Source organism: Oncorhynchus masou, chromosome 10 (assembly GCF_036934945.1).
Source record: "Oncorhynchus masou masou isolate Uvic2021 chromosome 10, UVic_Omas_1.1, whole genome shotgun sequence".
Taxonomy (NCBI): domain Eukaryota; kingdom Metazoa; phylum Chordata; class Actinopteri; order Salmoniformes; family Salmonidae; genus Oncorhynchus; species Oncorhynchus masou.
In genome coordinates, this window is record NC_088221.1 from 44,470,127 (window position 1) to 44,484,079 (window position 13,953).

Here is a 13,953-nt window from a genome sequence, read left to right on the forward strand (position 1 = left end):
GCAGGTGTGTTGGAAAGCAGGTGCAGGTGTGTTGGAAAGCAGGTGCAGGTGTGTTGGAAAGCAGGAGCAGGTGTGTTGGAAAGCAGGTGCAGGTGTGTTGGAAAGCAGGTGCAGGTGTGTTGGAAAGCAGGTGCAGGTGTGTTGGAAAGCAAGTGCAGGTGTGTTGGAAAGCAAGTGCAGGTGTGTTGGAAAGCAAGTGCAGGTGTGTTGGAAAGCAAGTGCAGGTGTGTTGGAAAGCAGGTGCAGGTGTGTTGGAAAGCAGGTGCAGGTGTGTTGGAAAGCAGGTGCAGGTGTGTTGGAAAGCAGGTGCAGGTGTGTTGGAAAGCAGGTGCAGGTGTGTTGGAAAGCAGGTGCAGGTGTGTTGGAAAGCAGGTGCAGGTGTGTTGGAAAGCAGGTGCAGGTGTGTTGGAAAGCAGGTGCAGGTGTGTTGGAAAGCAGGTGCAGGTGTGTTGGAAAGCAGGTGCAGGTGTGTTGGAAAGCAGGTGCAGGTGTGTTGGAAAGCAGGTGCAGGTGTGTTGGAAAGCAGGTGCAGGTGTGTTGGAAAGCAGGTGCAGGTGTGTTGGAAAGCAAGTGCAGGTGTGTTGGAAAGCAGGTGCAGGTGTGTTGGAAAGCAGGTGCAGGTGTGTTGGAAAGCAGGTGCAGGTGTGTTGGAAAGCAGGTGCAGGTGTGTTGGAAAGCAGGTAGTTTAGTTAGTAGGCATGGTGCTCTGTAGCTCAGTTAGTAAAACATGATTCTCTGTATTTCAGTTAGTAGAACATGGTTCTCTGTATTTCAGTTAGTAGAACATGGTTCTCTGTATTTCAGTTAGTAGGCATGGTGCTCTGTAGTTTAGTTAGTAGGCATGGTGCTCTGTAGTTTAGTTAGTAGGCATGGTGCTCTGTAGTTTAGTTAGTAGGCATGGTGCTCTGTAGTTTAGTTAGTAGGCATGGTGCTCTGTAGCTCAGTTAGTAAAACATGGGTCTCTGTATTTCAGTTAGTAGGACATGGTCCTCTGTAGTTCAGTTAGTAGGCATGGTGCTCTGTAGTTTGGTTAGTAGAACATGGTCCTCTGTAGTTCAGTTAGTAGGCATGATGCTCTGCAGTTTAGTTAGTAGGCATGGTGCTCTGTAGCTCAGTTAGTAAAACATGGTTCTCTGTATTTCAGTTAGTAGAACATGGTTCTCTGTATTTCAGTTAGTAGGCATGGTGCTCTGTAGTTTAGTTAGTAGGCATGGTGCTCTGTAGTTTAGTTAGTAGGCATGGTGCTCTGTAGCTCAGTTAGTAAAACATGATTCTCTGTATTTCAGTTAGTAGAACATGGTTCTCTGTATTTCAGTTAGTAGAACATGGTTCTCTGTATTTCAGTTAGTAGGCATGGTGCTCTGTAGTTTAGTTAGTAGGCATGGTGCTCTGTAGTTTAGTTAGTAGGCATGGTGCTCTGTAGTTTAGTTAGTAGGCATGGTGCTCTGTAGTTTAGTTAGTAGGCATGGTGCTCTGTAGCTCAGTTAGTAAAACATGGGTCTCTGTATTTCAGTTAGTAGAACATGGTTCTCTGTATTTCAGTTAGTAGGCATGGTGCTCTGTAGTTTAGTTAGTAGGCATGGTGCTCTGTAGTTTAGTTAGTAGGTATGGTGCTCTGTAGTTTATTTAGTAGAACATGGTCCTCTGTAGCTCAGTTAGTAAAACATGGTTCTCTGTATTTCAGTTAGTCGAACATGGTTCTCTGTATTTCAGTTAGTAGAACATGGTTCTCTGTATTTCAGTTAGCAGAACATTTTTCTCTGTAGTTTAGTTAGTAGGCATGGTGCTCTGTAGCTCAGTTACTAGAACACGTTCCTCTGTATTTCAGTTAGTAGGACATGGTCCTCTGTAGTTCAGTTAGTAGGCATGGTGCTCTGTAGTTTAGTTAGTAGGTATGGTTCTCTGTAGTTTGGTTAGTAGAACATGGTCCTCTGTATTTCAGTTAGTAGGCATGGTGCTATGTAGTTCAGTTAGAAGAACATGGTTCTCTGTAGTTTTGTTAGTAGGCATGGTTCAGTTAGTAGAACATGGTCCTCTATTAATTCAGTTAGTAGAACATGGTCCTCTGTAGTTCAGTTAGTAGAACATGGTTCTCTGTAGCTCAGTTTGTAGAACACGGTCCTCTGTAGTTTAGTTAGTAGAACATGGTTCTCTGTAGTTCAGTTAGTAGGCATGGTGCTCTGTTGTTTAGTTAGTAGAACATGGTTCTCTGTAGTTTAGTTCGTAGGCATGGTTCAGTTAGTAGAACATGGTCCTCTGTAGTTCAGTTAGTAGGCATGGTGCTCTGTAGTTTAGTTAGTAGGCATGGTTCTCTGTAGTTTAGTTAGTAGAACATGCTCCTATGTAGCTCAGTTAGTAGAACATGGTCCTCTGTAGCTGTTCTAGTAGAACATGGTCCTCTGTAGCTCAGTTAGTAGAACATGCTCCTCTGTAGCTCAGTTAGTAGAACATGGTCCTCTGTAATTCAGTTAGTAGAACATGGTCCTCTGTAGTTCAGTTAGTAGAACATGGTTCTCTGTAGTTTAGTTAGTAGGCATTGTGCTCTGTAGCTCAGTTAGTAGAACATGGTTCTCTGTATTTCAGTTAATAGAACATGGTTATCTGTAGTTTAGTTAGTAGGCATGGTTCAGTTAGTAGAACATGGTCCTCTGTAGCTCAGTTAGTAGAACATGGTTCTCTGTAGCTCAGTTAGTAAAACATGGTTCTCTGTATTTCAGTTAGTAGAACATGGTTCTCTGTATTTCAGTTAGTAGGCATGGTGCTCTGTAGTTTAGTTAGTAGGCATGGTGCTCTGTAGTTTAGTTAATAGGTATGGTGCTCTGTAGTTTATTTAGTAGAACATGGTCCTCTGTAGCTCAGTTAGTAAAACATGGTTCTCTGTATTTCAGTTAGTCGAACATGGTTCTCTGTATTTCAGTTAGCAGAACATTTTTCTATGTAGTTTAGTTAGTAGGCATGGTGCTCTGTAGTTTAGTTAGTAGGTATGGTTCTCTGTAGTTTGGTTAGTAGAACATGGTCCTCTGTAGTTCAGTTCGTAGGCACGGTGCTCTGTAGTTTAGTTAGTAGTTATGGTTCTCTGTAGTTTGGTTAGTAGAACATGGTCCTCTGTATTTCAGTTAGTAGAACATGGTCCTCTGTAGTTCAGTTAGTAGAACATGGTCCTCTGTAGTTCAGTTAGTAGAACATGGTTCTCTGTAGTTCAGTTAGTAGGCATTGTGCTCTGTTACTCAGTTAGTAGAACATGGTCCTCTGTTACTCAGTTAGTAGAACATTGTTCTTTGTATTTCAGTTAATAGAACATGGTTCTCTGTAGTTTTGTTAGTAGGCATGGTTCAGTTAGTAGAACATGGTCCTCTGTAGTTCAGTTAGTAGAGCATGGTCCTCTGTAGTTCAGTTAGTAGAACATGGTTCTCTGTAGCTCAGTTTGTAGAACACGGTCCTCTGTAGTTTAGTTAGTAGAACATGGTTCTCTGTAGTTTAGTTCGTAGGCATGGTTCAGTTAGTAGAACATGGTCCTCTGTAGTTCAGTTAGTAGAGCATGGTCCTCTGTAGTTTAGTTAGTAGAACATGGTTCTCTGTAGTTTTGTTAGTAGGCATGGTTCAGTTAGTAGAACATGGTCCTCTGTAGTTCAGTTAGTAGAGCATGGTCCTCTGTAGTTCAGTTAGTAGAACATGGTTCTCTGTAGCTCAGTTTGTAGAACACGGTCCTCTGTAGTTTAGTTAGTAGAACATGGTTCTCTGTAGTTTAGTTCGTAGGCATGGTTCAGTTAGTAGAACATGGTCCTCTGTAGTTCAGTTAGTAGAGCATGGTCCTCTGTAGTTTAGTTTGTAGAACACGGTCCTCTGTAGTTTAGTTAGTAGAACATGGTTCTCTGTAGTTTAGTTCGTAGGCATGGTTCAGTTAGTAGAACATGGTCCTCTGTAGTTCAGTTAGTAGGCATGGTGCTCTGTAGTTTAGTTAGTAGGCATGGTTCTCTGTAGTTTAGTTAGTAGAACATGGTCCTCTGTAGCTCAGTTAGTAGAACATGGTTCTCTGTATTTCAGTTCGTTTGCATGGTGCTCTGTAGCTGTTCTAGTAGAACATGGTGCTCTATAGTTCAGTTAGGCATGGTACGTGAAATGCCAGGGTAGTGGGTTCGAGAAAGAGTCTGAGACCTGTCTGTTTTCTATCCTTTTAGGGAGGAGGAAGGAGGCGAACACCTACGTAAACGTTCCATGCACCTCCCCTTTACCTTCGCCACGGGAGAGGCCCTGCTCTACCAGTCCAGCCATCCAATTGGACGCTTCAACCACAGCACCCAGGGCTCCGAGAAGAACGTCAACAAGTCCAAGAAGGGCCGGATTGACAGGGTGTCCAGGGATGGCCTGGACCCGGGCTCCCTCTTGGGGGCGCTGATGAGTCAGGCTGAGTCTGTATATGTCTGCCAGCCGGCCTTGGAGCCCCAGCTGTCCTTCCACAGCAGTCTGTTCGGAGACCGGGTTGGTTTCTCTGACTCCGACCCCACCGCCCTGCTCCAGGGCTGGGATGAGTCGTCCAACGGAGTGGTGGGTCCTGGCCTTCCAGAACCGGCGTCGAGCTTTGACCCTATGCTGGCAACCCTGGACTCCCTGTCTCTGGGGAGTCCGGGGGGTGGGGTGGCCTGGGATGGGGATGGAGGAAATGGGGAGAACTGTTCCAACGGGGAACTGTTTGGGGCTTTGGAGGGCCTGGGACTGAGCGCTGAGGACCTGGAGCTGCTGCTGCTGGACGAGAGGATGATCCGGGTGGAGATGCACCCTGAGCGGGTTCCCACCCTGGATGACCTGCTGACCAACGATGAAATCCTGTCCTACATCCACGACTCCCTGGAGGCAAAGACAGATTGGGCAGAGGACGGGGACCAAGTACCCTCCACTATCCCAGGAACAAATGCCCCAGAAACCACCACAAAAACAACAAAGGCTCCTGTTGAAAGTAATCCCACTTCTGCCACCAATGTGTACCCTCAGTACGTTTCCCATAATGCCCCCATAGTTCAGCAGATGCAGAAGCACCTCAACATGCAGCCAGGGAGGGCGGTCCAAGACTGGGTCCAGCATAGCAACCACTTGCCCCATCCAGTGGTGAATGGACTGCAGAGTCAGCCAATACACAACGGAGAATGGACATCCCTACACATTCTAGCCAATACAGGGGTACCGGTTGACGACTGTCACACCCCCCAGACTCTGTTAAATGGAAAGGCGTCAGAGCCGGATGGGGACCATCACTGGCGGCAAGCCCACGAACGTCAACACTACCTCCAGCAGCAGCAGGCCCTGGTCCAGAGACCGCTCCCTCACAGCCATGCCAAACATCCAGGCGCTAATCTCAACGGAGTGTGTGGCATTCCAAACACACACACAGAGCATCTCCCAGCTGGCAAACAGCAATGGCAGGACAATAGTTACTGCCCCCCTGGGCAAACAACCCTGAACAGCAACCCCCCTGGGCAAACCACCCTGAACAGCAACCCCCCTGGGCAAACCACCCTGAACAGCAACCCCTCTGGGCAAACCACCCTGAACAGCAACCCCTCTGGGCAAACCACCCTGAACAGCAACCCCCCTGGGGAAACCACCCTGAACAGCAACCCCCCCGGGGAAACCACCCTGAACAGCAACCCCTTTGGGAAAACCACCCTGAACAGCAACCCCTCTGGGAAAACCACCCTGAACAGCAACCCCCCTGGGGAAACCACCCTGAACAGCAACCCCCCCGGGAAAACCACCCTGAACAGCAACCCCCCTGGGAAAACCACCCTGAACAGCAACCCCTCTGGGAAAACCACCCTGAACAGCAACCCCTGCCTTAACGATGGCCAGGTACCTCTCCTCACACACACCACCTTAGACGCTTGTATGAATTACACTATGGCTGATGTTCCCGGCATGGACTATACCATCAACAGATGTACATATGGGGGGAACGAGCAGCACCACGGGACCGGGGCTGCCGTTTCGTCCTACCAGAGGATGAACCACAAGCAGCTGCAGCAGGAGAAGCTGCCCCCTCCCTTGGCTCAGGTACAGTGCCCTCCTCCCTCAGCTACAGTAGAGCAGATCCTTGTGGTTGGACACTCTTCACTGGAGGCCAATGGCATGGTGACCTCTGACATCCCTCACCACCCCAACCACAGTAAGGTGAGACCACAGGGATTATATATTCATGCATTGAGTATACAAAACATTAAGAACACCTGCTCTTTCCATAACAGACTGACCAGGTGAATCCAGGTGAAAGCTATGATCCCTTATTGATTTCACTTGTTAAATCCACTTCAATCAGTGTAGATGAAAGGAGGAGAAAGGTTAAATGAGGAATGTTAAGCCTTGAGACAAGTGAGACATGGATTGTGTGTGTGCCATTCAGAGGGTGAATGAGCAACACAAAAGATTTAAGTGCGATTGAACGGGGGTATGGTAGTAGGTGCCAAGTGCACCAGTTTGTGTCAAGAACTGCAATGCTGCTGTGTTTTTCACGCTTTACAGTTTCCCATGTGTATCAAGAATGGTCCACCACCCAAATGACGTCCAGCCAATTTAACACAACTGTGCGAAGCATTAAGGTCAAAATGGGCCAGCATCCCTATGGAATGCTTTCGACACCTTGTAGAGTCCATGTCCCAACAAATTGAGGCTGTTCTGAGGGCAAAAGAGGGGGCTGCAACTCAATATTAGGAAGGTGTTCCTAATGTTATGTACACTCAGTCTTCTAATTCTATTCCTTTGGGTGAGAGATCCTGACAGTGGCATTAGGGTGGACATTATGGATAGGATTAGAAATTGGTTAAGGTTCTGGCTGGTTTACGATTAATGGTAAATGGTAGTGTTAAGGTTAGGGCGGAGGTTAAGGTAAGGGTTAAGGTTATGGGTCTGCTAGTTGAATATGCACTGCCTAAGAACTAGATTATTTACATAAGGGTTCATCAGCCTTTATACATGTAGCATCTTAATTTGAGCCAGTTTGCGACAGCGGGGATTTTTTATTCTTATGTGGATTATAATTAATGGACATTTTTGTAGGGGTTGATACATTTTGAGTAAGGGAAAATCAGAAGCCTTTTTAAACCTCATACACTACACATTTTAAATGTCCTGCATTGCAGGAAAGTTATCTTGCAACTGGGTGATCAAATTAAGATTCTACATCTGTACACCTCTTCCTAAAATCTTCATATTGATTGAGGAACAGTGGCGGATACAACAAAGCTGGGACAATGGTCCCTAACAGAGGGCCACAGAGGCCTTGCAGTGTCTCCAGTGAACATAATGGAGTTTATATAAATGGCCACTCATACAGTAAGACACAACACACAGTAGAAGCCCTCTAACTTTGACATCTGGTGCTAACTGTTCCTTGACAGATTCTTACTTTCACTCCTCCTCCTCCTGTCAACAATAACATAATTATTTCTCCACTCATGATTATTCAACAATAAAAAATAAAAAAATGTAATTATTGCACCCCTTTTGTGGCACTTGTTCTGTCTGTTCAGGGTCAGTACTCTCTTAGAAAAAAGTTGCTATCTAGAACCTTTAAAGGGTTCTTCGGCTGTCCCCATATGGATAACCCTTTGAAGAACCATTTTTGGTTCCAGGTAGAACCATTTTTTGTTCCAGGTAGAACCCTTCTTGTTCCAGGTAGAACCTTTTTGGGTTCCATGGAACTCAAAAGGGTTCTACCTCGAACCAAAAAGGGTTCTACCTGGAATCAAAAAGAGTGGTCCTATGGGGACAGCTGAAGAACCCTTTTGGAACATTTTTTTTCTAAGAGTAGCATTTAATTAATGGCCATTTAAAGGGAACTGACAAGCATTTGATTGTAAATTTAAGACAAAGGGTTCTGTAGAGACAGTAAGGTTCCATAGTTCACACCAGGACAGGAGGTGCTTTTCAGGGCCGCAATGTGTTTAGATAAATTAACATCACCATTCTTTCACAAATAACTTCCATAATTAATACTGCAAATCACAAAATGAATAAGCGTAAGTTCAAATATTTTTTTTAGATTGATGATGTTTGATATTGAGAATGTATCTTTCAACAGCTCTTTATTGAACTCTCTGGGATATGTGGGCTAGCGCCAAATTCAAATAAATTACTATAAAAATCTAACTTTCATTAAATCACACATGCAAGATAGCAAATTAAAGCTACACTTGATGTGAATCCAGCCAACATGTCAGATTTCAAAAAGGCTTTTTGGCGAAAGAAAACAATGCTATTATCTGAGGATAGCACCTCCGTAAACAAAGAGAGAAACCATATTTCAACCCTGCAGGCGCAACACAAAACGAAGAAATAAACATATAATTAATGCCTTAACTTTGATGAGCTTCTTTTGTTGGCACTCCAATATGTCCCATAAACATCACAAATGGTCCTTTTGTTCGATTAATTCTGTCGATATATATCCAAAATGTCCATTTATTTGGCGCGTTTGATCCTGAAAAACACTGGTTCCAACTTGCGCAACGTGACTACAAAATATCTCAAAAGTTACCTGTAAACTTTGCCAAAACATTTCAAACGACTTTTGTAATACAACTCTAGGTATTTTTTAACGTAAATAATCGATACAATTGAAGATGGGATGATCTGTGTTAAATACAGGAGGAAAACAAACTGTAGCTAGCTTTCTGGTCACGCGCCTCTATCTAACAGTACACTACAAATGACCCTAATTCAAGATGGCCGTACTTCTTCATTACACAAAGGAATAACCTCAACCAATTTCTAAAGACTGTTGACATCCAGTGGAAGCGATAGGAACTGCAAGAAGGTCCCTTAGAAAGCTGGATTCCCAATGAAATCCCATTGAAAAGAGTGACCTCAAAACAAAACAAAATCTGAATGTTTTGTCCTCGGGGTTTCGCCTGCTAAATAAGTTCTGTTATACTCACAGACATGATTCAAAAAGTTTTAGAAACTTCAGAGTGTTTTCTATCCAAATCTACAGGCAGTTGAATTTGGCATGCATTTCATCCGGACGTGAAAATACTGCACCCTGTCACCAAGAAGTTCAATTGCCAACATTGCTGACAATGCAGTCATTGGCATTTCAGGTGTCAATCTGCTCCTGGTAGTCAACCATCAACATCATACCATTCACAAGCTGAAAGGCAGGTTCCCTTCATTGTCTCCATGTCTTCTTCCTCTTTTCTCAGATGGAAAATGGCTGCATTCTTAACGGGACGTACTCGGGAGGCTGTGTTCTGCCCAATAGGAGTGGTGCCCTCTAACGGCCAACTCCCCTGCCCTGACACTGTCCAGAACCCCAGACCTCAGGCTTTTACCTCTGACTGGGGACCTCCAGGGGACACTAACTGACTGGAGGGTCCCACCCACCCACCCTACCACTGGACCAGCTTGTTACTCTAGTTGACAACAAAAGCAACACTTAGGCCTAAATATGTTTGGTACTTTTGTTTGGTTGGGTTTGATGTTTCATAATAACATAATTCTCATTTGAGCCCTTTGTTTACAATATGACGTCGGAGCGCTAAAGTTGAGTTTTATTCTGTTTTTAAAATAACTCAGAAGAAAATAATCTTAGTCTTAGAATTGTTGTTTCTGTTTTTAAATGTAAAATATATATATATTTTTAGTCCTGGTGGAATTACAACATGGTCATTGGTAGTCATGGAGACACCACCTAACCCTGCATGTATAGATGCTTACGGCACCATCACATTTATGATTTGTTGTGACACATGACATCATGATCGGTGTCATGAGTTGTCATACAACAGGAATGGAACCTTCAAATGCAACGTCCAACGTGCTCATGAGTTTCCTCTATTCGGGAACGTTAATAAATTGTTTTAGAACATTAAGTAATGTAAAGGAAAAACAGGTCTAGAATATCCTGCACTTTATTTCAAGCACCCAGTGATGCAGATACGGTAGTCGGTCAGGGAAACTAGGGTTATTTACGTCCCCCCAAAAAATTATACAGATGGACCTTCTTTTACGTTTTAGTATTTGAGGTCGGGAAATCTGTAACAATTGTCTTTTTGTTCTATTTTTGCGGTATTATATTTCAGTTGATCAGTTGATGTCCTCACACTTCTGTACAATTGTCATATTTTTGTTCACTTGAATTATCATTTTGTTGATGTCGTTGACGTCTTGTACCTCTGTGAGTGTTTGTCCAATACTAAGGTCAACTGACTCTGAACTAGCCGAAGGCTGCTTTGAATTCAGTATTTATTCATTTGTGATTCATTCCTCTAACATACATTACAAGATACCATCTTGATGAGATGGGAAGTACAGTATATCGTCAGAATCTAAACATTGCCAGCCACTATTTCAGTCTTATGATGTTGATCTAATGACAGTTCACTGACAAATCTGAAAACCAAATGATCTCTTCTGGAAGGATACCATGTTGAATGTTTTATGTAAATACTAAATAATTGGGCAGTAGTGCTAAATATAATTATTTCTTCATGGAGATGCTGAAAAGAGATTTCCTTGTAGTTGTTACAATAATTATCGTCATTATTTTTGTTATTATTACCATTATTGTCATTTATTGTGTTTTAAGTTGAAATGTGATACACATGTGGTTTCAGAATCAACTTGGTTTCTTTCCCCTTTCTTTTTTTACTATTAAAATGTTTGATATATTTAATATGATTGATGTGGCCTATTAACAATATGATTAAATAAAAGTGTAAACAAACAGCAATGGTTTTGAGAAATACAGGTATGTAAAGGTCTGCGTCATTTCACTTGTTTTAAAACACTGCTGCTTATCGAACTCTTGTGTTGACTCCATTTGCATTATACGTGCAGTGCCTTCGGAAAGTATTCAGACCCCTTGACTTTTTCCACATTTTGTTATGTTACGGCCTTATTGTAAAATGAATTACATTTTCTCCCCCTCATCAATCTACACACAATACCCCATAATGACAAAGTGAAAACAGGTTTTTAGAAATGTTTGCAAAAAAATACTTATTTACATAAATATCAAATCAAATCAAATTTTATTTGTCACATACACATGGTTAGCAGATGTTAATGCGAGTGTAGTGAAATGCTTGTGCGTCTAGTTCCGACAATGCAGTAATAACCAACAAGTAATCTAACTAACAATTCCAAAACTAATTTCTTATACACAGTGTAAGGGGATAAAGAATATGTACATAAAGATATGAATGAGTGATGGTGCAGAGCCGCATAGGCAAGATACAGTAGATGGTATCGAGTACAGTATATACATATGAGATGAGTATGTAAACAAAGTGGCATAGTTAAAGTGGCTAGTGATACATGTATTACATAAGGATGCAGTAGATGATATAGAGTACAGTATATACATATACATATGAGATGAATAATGTAGGGTATGTAAAATTATATTAGGTAGCATTGTTTAAAGTGGCTAGTGATATATTTTACATCATTTCCCATCAATTCCCATTATTAAAGTGGCTGGAGTTGAGTCAGTGTGTTGGCAGCAGCCACTCAATGTTAGTGGTTGCTGTTTAACAGTCTGATGGCCTTGAGATAGAAGCTGTTTTTCAGTCTCTCGGTCCCCGCTTTGATGCACCTGTACTGACCTCGCCTTCTGGATGATAGCGGGGTGAACAGGCAGTGGCTCGGGTGGGTGTTGTCCTTGATGATCTTTATGGCCTTCCTGTAACATCGGGTGGTGTAGGTGTCCTGGAGGGCAGGTAGTTTGCCCCCGGTGAAGCTTTGTGCAGACCTCACTACCCTCTGGAGAGCCTTACAGTTGTGGGCGGAGCAGTTGCCGTACCAGGCGGTGATACAGCCCGCCAGGATGCTCTCGATTGTGCATCTGTAGAAGTTTGTGAGTGCTTTTGGTGACAAGCCGAATTTCTTCAGCCTCCTGAGGTTGAAGAGGCGCTGCTGCGCCTTCTTCACGATGCTGTCTGTGTGAGTGGACCAATTCAGTTTGTCTGTGATGTGTATGCCGAGGAACTTAAAACTTACTACCCTCTCCACTACTGTTCCATCGATGTGGATAGGGGGGTGTTCCCTCTGCTGTTTCCTGAAGTCCACAATCATCTCCTTAGTTTTGCTGACGTTGAGTGTGAGGTTATTGTCCTGACACCACACTCCGAGGGCCCTCACCTCCTCCCTGTAGGCCGTCTCGTCGTTGTTGGTAATCAAGCCTACCACTGTTGTGTCGTCCGCAAACTTGATGATTGAGTTGGAGGCGTGCGTGGCCGTGCAGTCGTGGGTGAACAGGGAGTACAGGAGAGGGCTCAGAACGCACCCTTGTGGGGCCCCAGTGTTGAGGATCAGCGGGGTGGAGATGTTGTTGCCTACCCTCACCACCTGGGGGCGGCCCGTCAGGAAGTCCAGTACCCAGTTGCACAGGGCGGGGTCGAGACCCAGGCTTGATGACGAGCTTGGAGGGTACTATGGTGTTAAATGCCGAGCTGTAGTCGATGAACAGCATTCTCACATAGGTATTCCTCTTGTCCAAGTATTCAGACCCTTTGCTGTGAGACTCGAAATTGAGCTCAGGTGCATCCTGTTTCCATTGATCATCAGTTAGATGTTTCTACAACTTGATTGGAGTCCACCTGTGGTAAATTCAATTGATTGGACATGATTTGGAAAAGCACACACCTGTCTATATAAGGCCCCACAGTTGACAGTGCATGTCAGAGCAAAAACAAAGCCATGAGGACGAAGGAATTGTCTGTAGAGCTCAGAGACAGGATTGTGTCGAGGCACAGATCTGGGGAAGGGTACCAAACATTTCTGCAGCATTGGAGGTCCCCAAGAACACAGTGGCCTCCATCATTCTTAAATGGATGATGAGTGTGCAAATCTGTCATCAAGGCAAAGGGTGGCTACTTTGTGGAATCTCAAATATAAAATATATTTTAATTTGTCTAATACTTTTTTGGTTACTACATGATTCCATATGTGTTATTTCATAGTTTTGATGTCTTCACTATTATTCTACAAGGTAGAAAATAGTCAACATAAAGAAAAAAGAAGTAGGTGTGTCCAAATTTTTGACTGGTATTGACAGGTATTGTATGTAAAGGTGATTTTTCAAACCTGTTTATGCTGTGTCATGGGGTATAGTGAGTAGATTGATGAGGAAAGATAACATTTTAATCATCTTTAGAATAAGGCTGTACAGTATGTGGAAAAAGTGAAGGGGTCTGAATACTTTCCGAATGCACTGTACATGACCTCTCACATGTCACAAAAAAAGTTGGACTCTTCTGTTATTCCAAATTGGTGCCATACTACTGAAACTCAATTCATTTAACATATTGAGAACTTTATTTTGAGTCTTTTACTCAGTCACATTGAATTTATTTTAACATGTTAACAGGAACAGATGTAGTTGTTATGAGATACATTTTGACCCAAGGCCTTTGAATGCTTGTTTCAAATGTATTATTTTGGTCCTTTGAAATAAAGGATTTTTGCATTCACATTGATACAGGAAATGTTAATTATTGTGGATTAGAATTAATGCAGATTTTTGTAGGGGTTGATACATTTTTTTATTAGGCCAAATGAAGTCTGACATTTTAAAGTTTGAATACAAGTTTGCATGGTAGGCAATTTTGGGTCCATGAAAACCATAAATCCCATGTATTATTATTATAATATTCAGTGAGTCATCTGAAAAATAACTCCAATGGAGACAAATATGAAAAGCATGAATTACATGAAAGAAGCAGACTAAAATAGCTCTTTATGATGGTTTGAACTTTGGCCCTCGCTCTACCACAACAGTACTTTAGAAATATTCAGACAGGCTTTTAAAGGCATGGCCTGTTCACTGTCCTCTCCCCTCCATACTCGTACTGCTATTTGGCCAGACCGCTCTCTCTCTGCTTCTTAATAAGATTGCAGAGTTTGCCAGGGCTGCTTTTTTCTCCATCATATCCCCGCCTAAAACCAGACATGGTAAGTTTGAGT

The 13,953-nt window shown here is 43.1% G+C and overlaps 1 protein-coding gene across 3 annotated transcripts in view; it reads left to right on the plus strand.

The window, feature by feature from the left end:
* The window catches only part of LOC135547665 (aryl hydrocarbon receptor-like), an 83,197-nt gene extending 73,406 nt beyond the window's left edge, over nt 1-9,791 (plus strand). The window contains exons 10-11 of one of the 3 annotated variants that reach the window (XM_064976856.1): nt 4,179-6,162; nt 9,189-9,791. In XM_064976856.1, the coding sequence (XP_064832928.1) occupies nt 4,179-6,162; nt 9,189-9,263 (2,059 nt within the window). In that variant the 3' untranslated portion in view covers nt 9,264-9,791. Of the gene's footprint in view, nt 1-4,178; nt 6,696-9,188 lie in introns of those variants that run through there. The other 2 variants (XM_064976857.1, XM_064976855.1) reach the window with 2 other exon arrangements.
* The last annotated feature ends 4,162 nt before the right edge of the window (nt 9,792-13,953 follow it).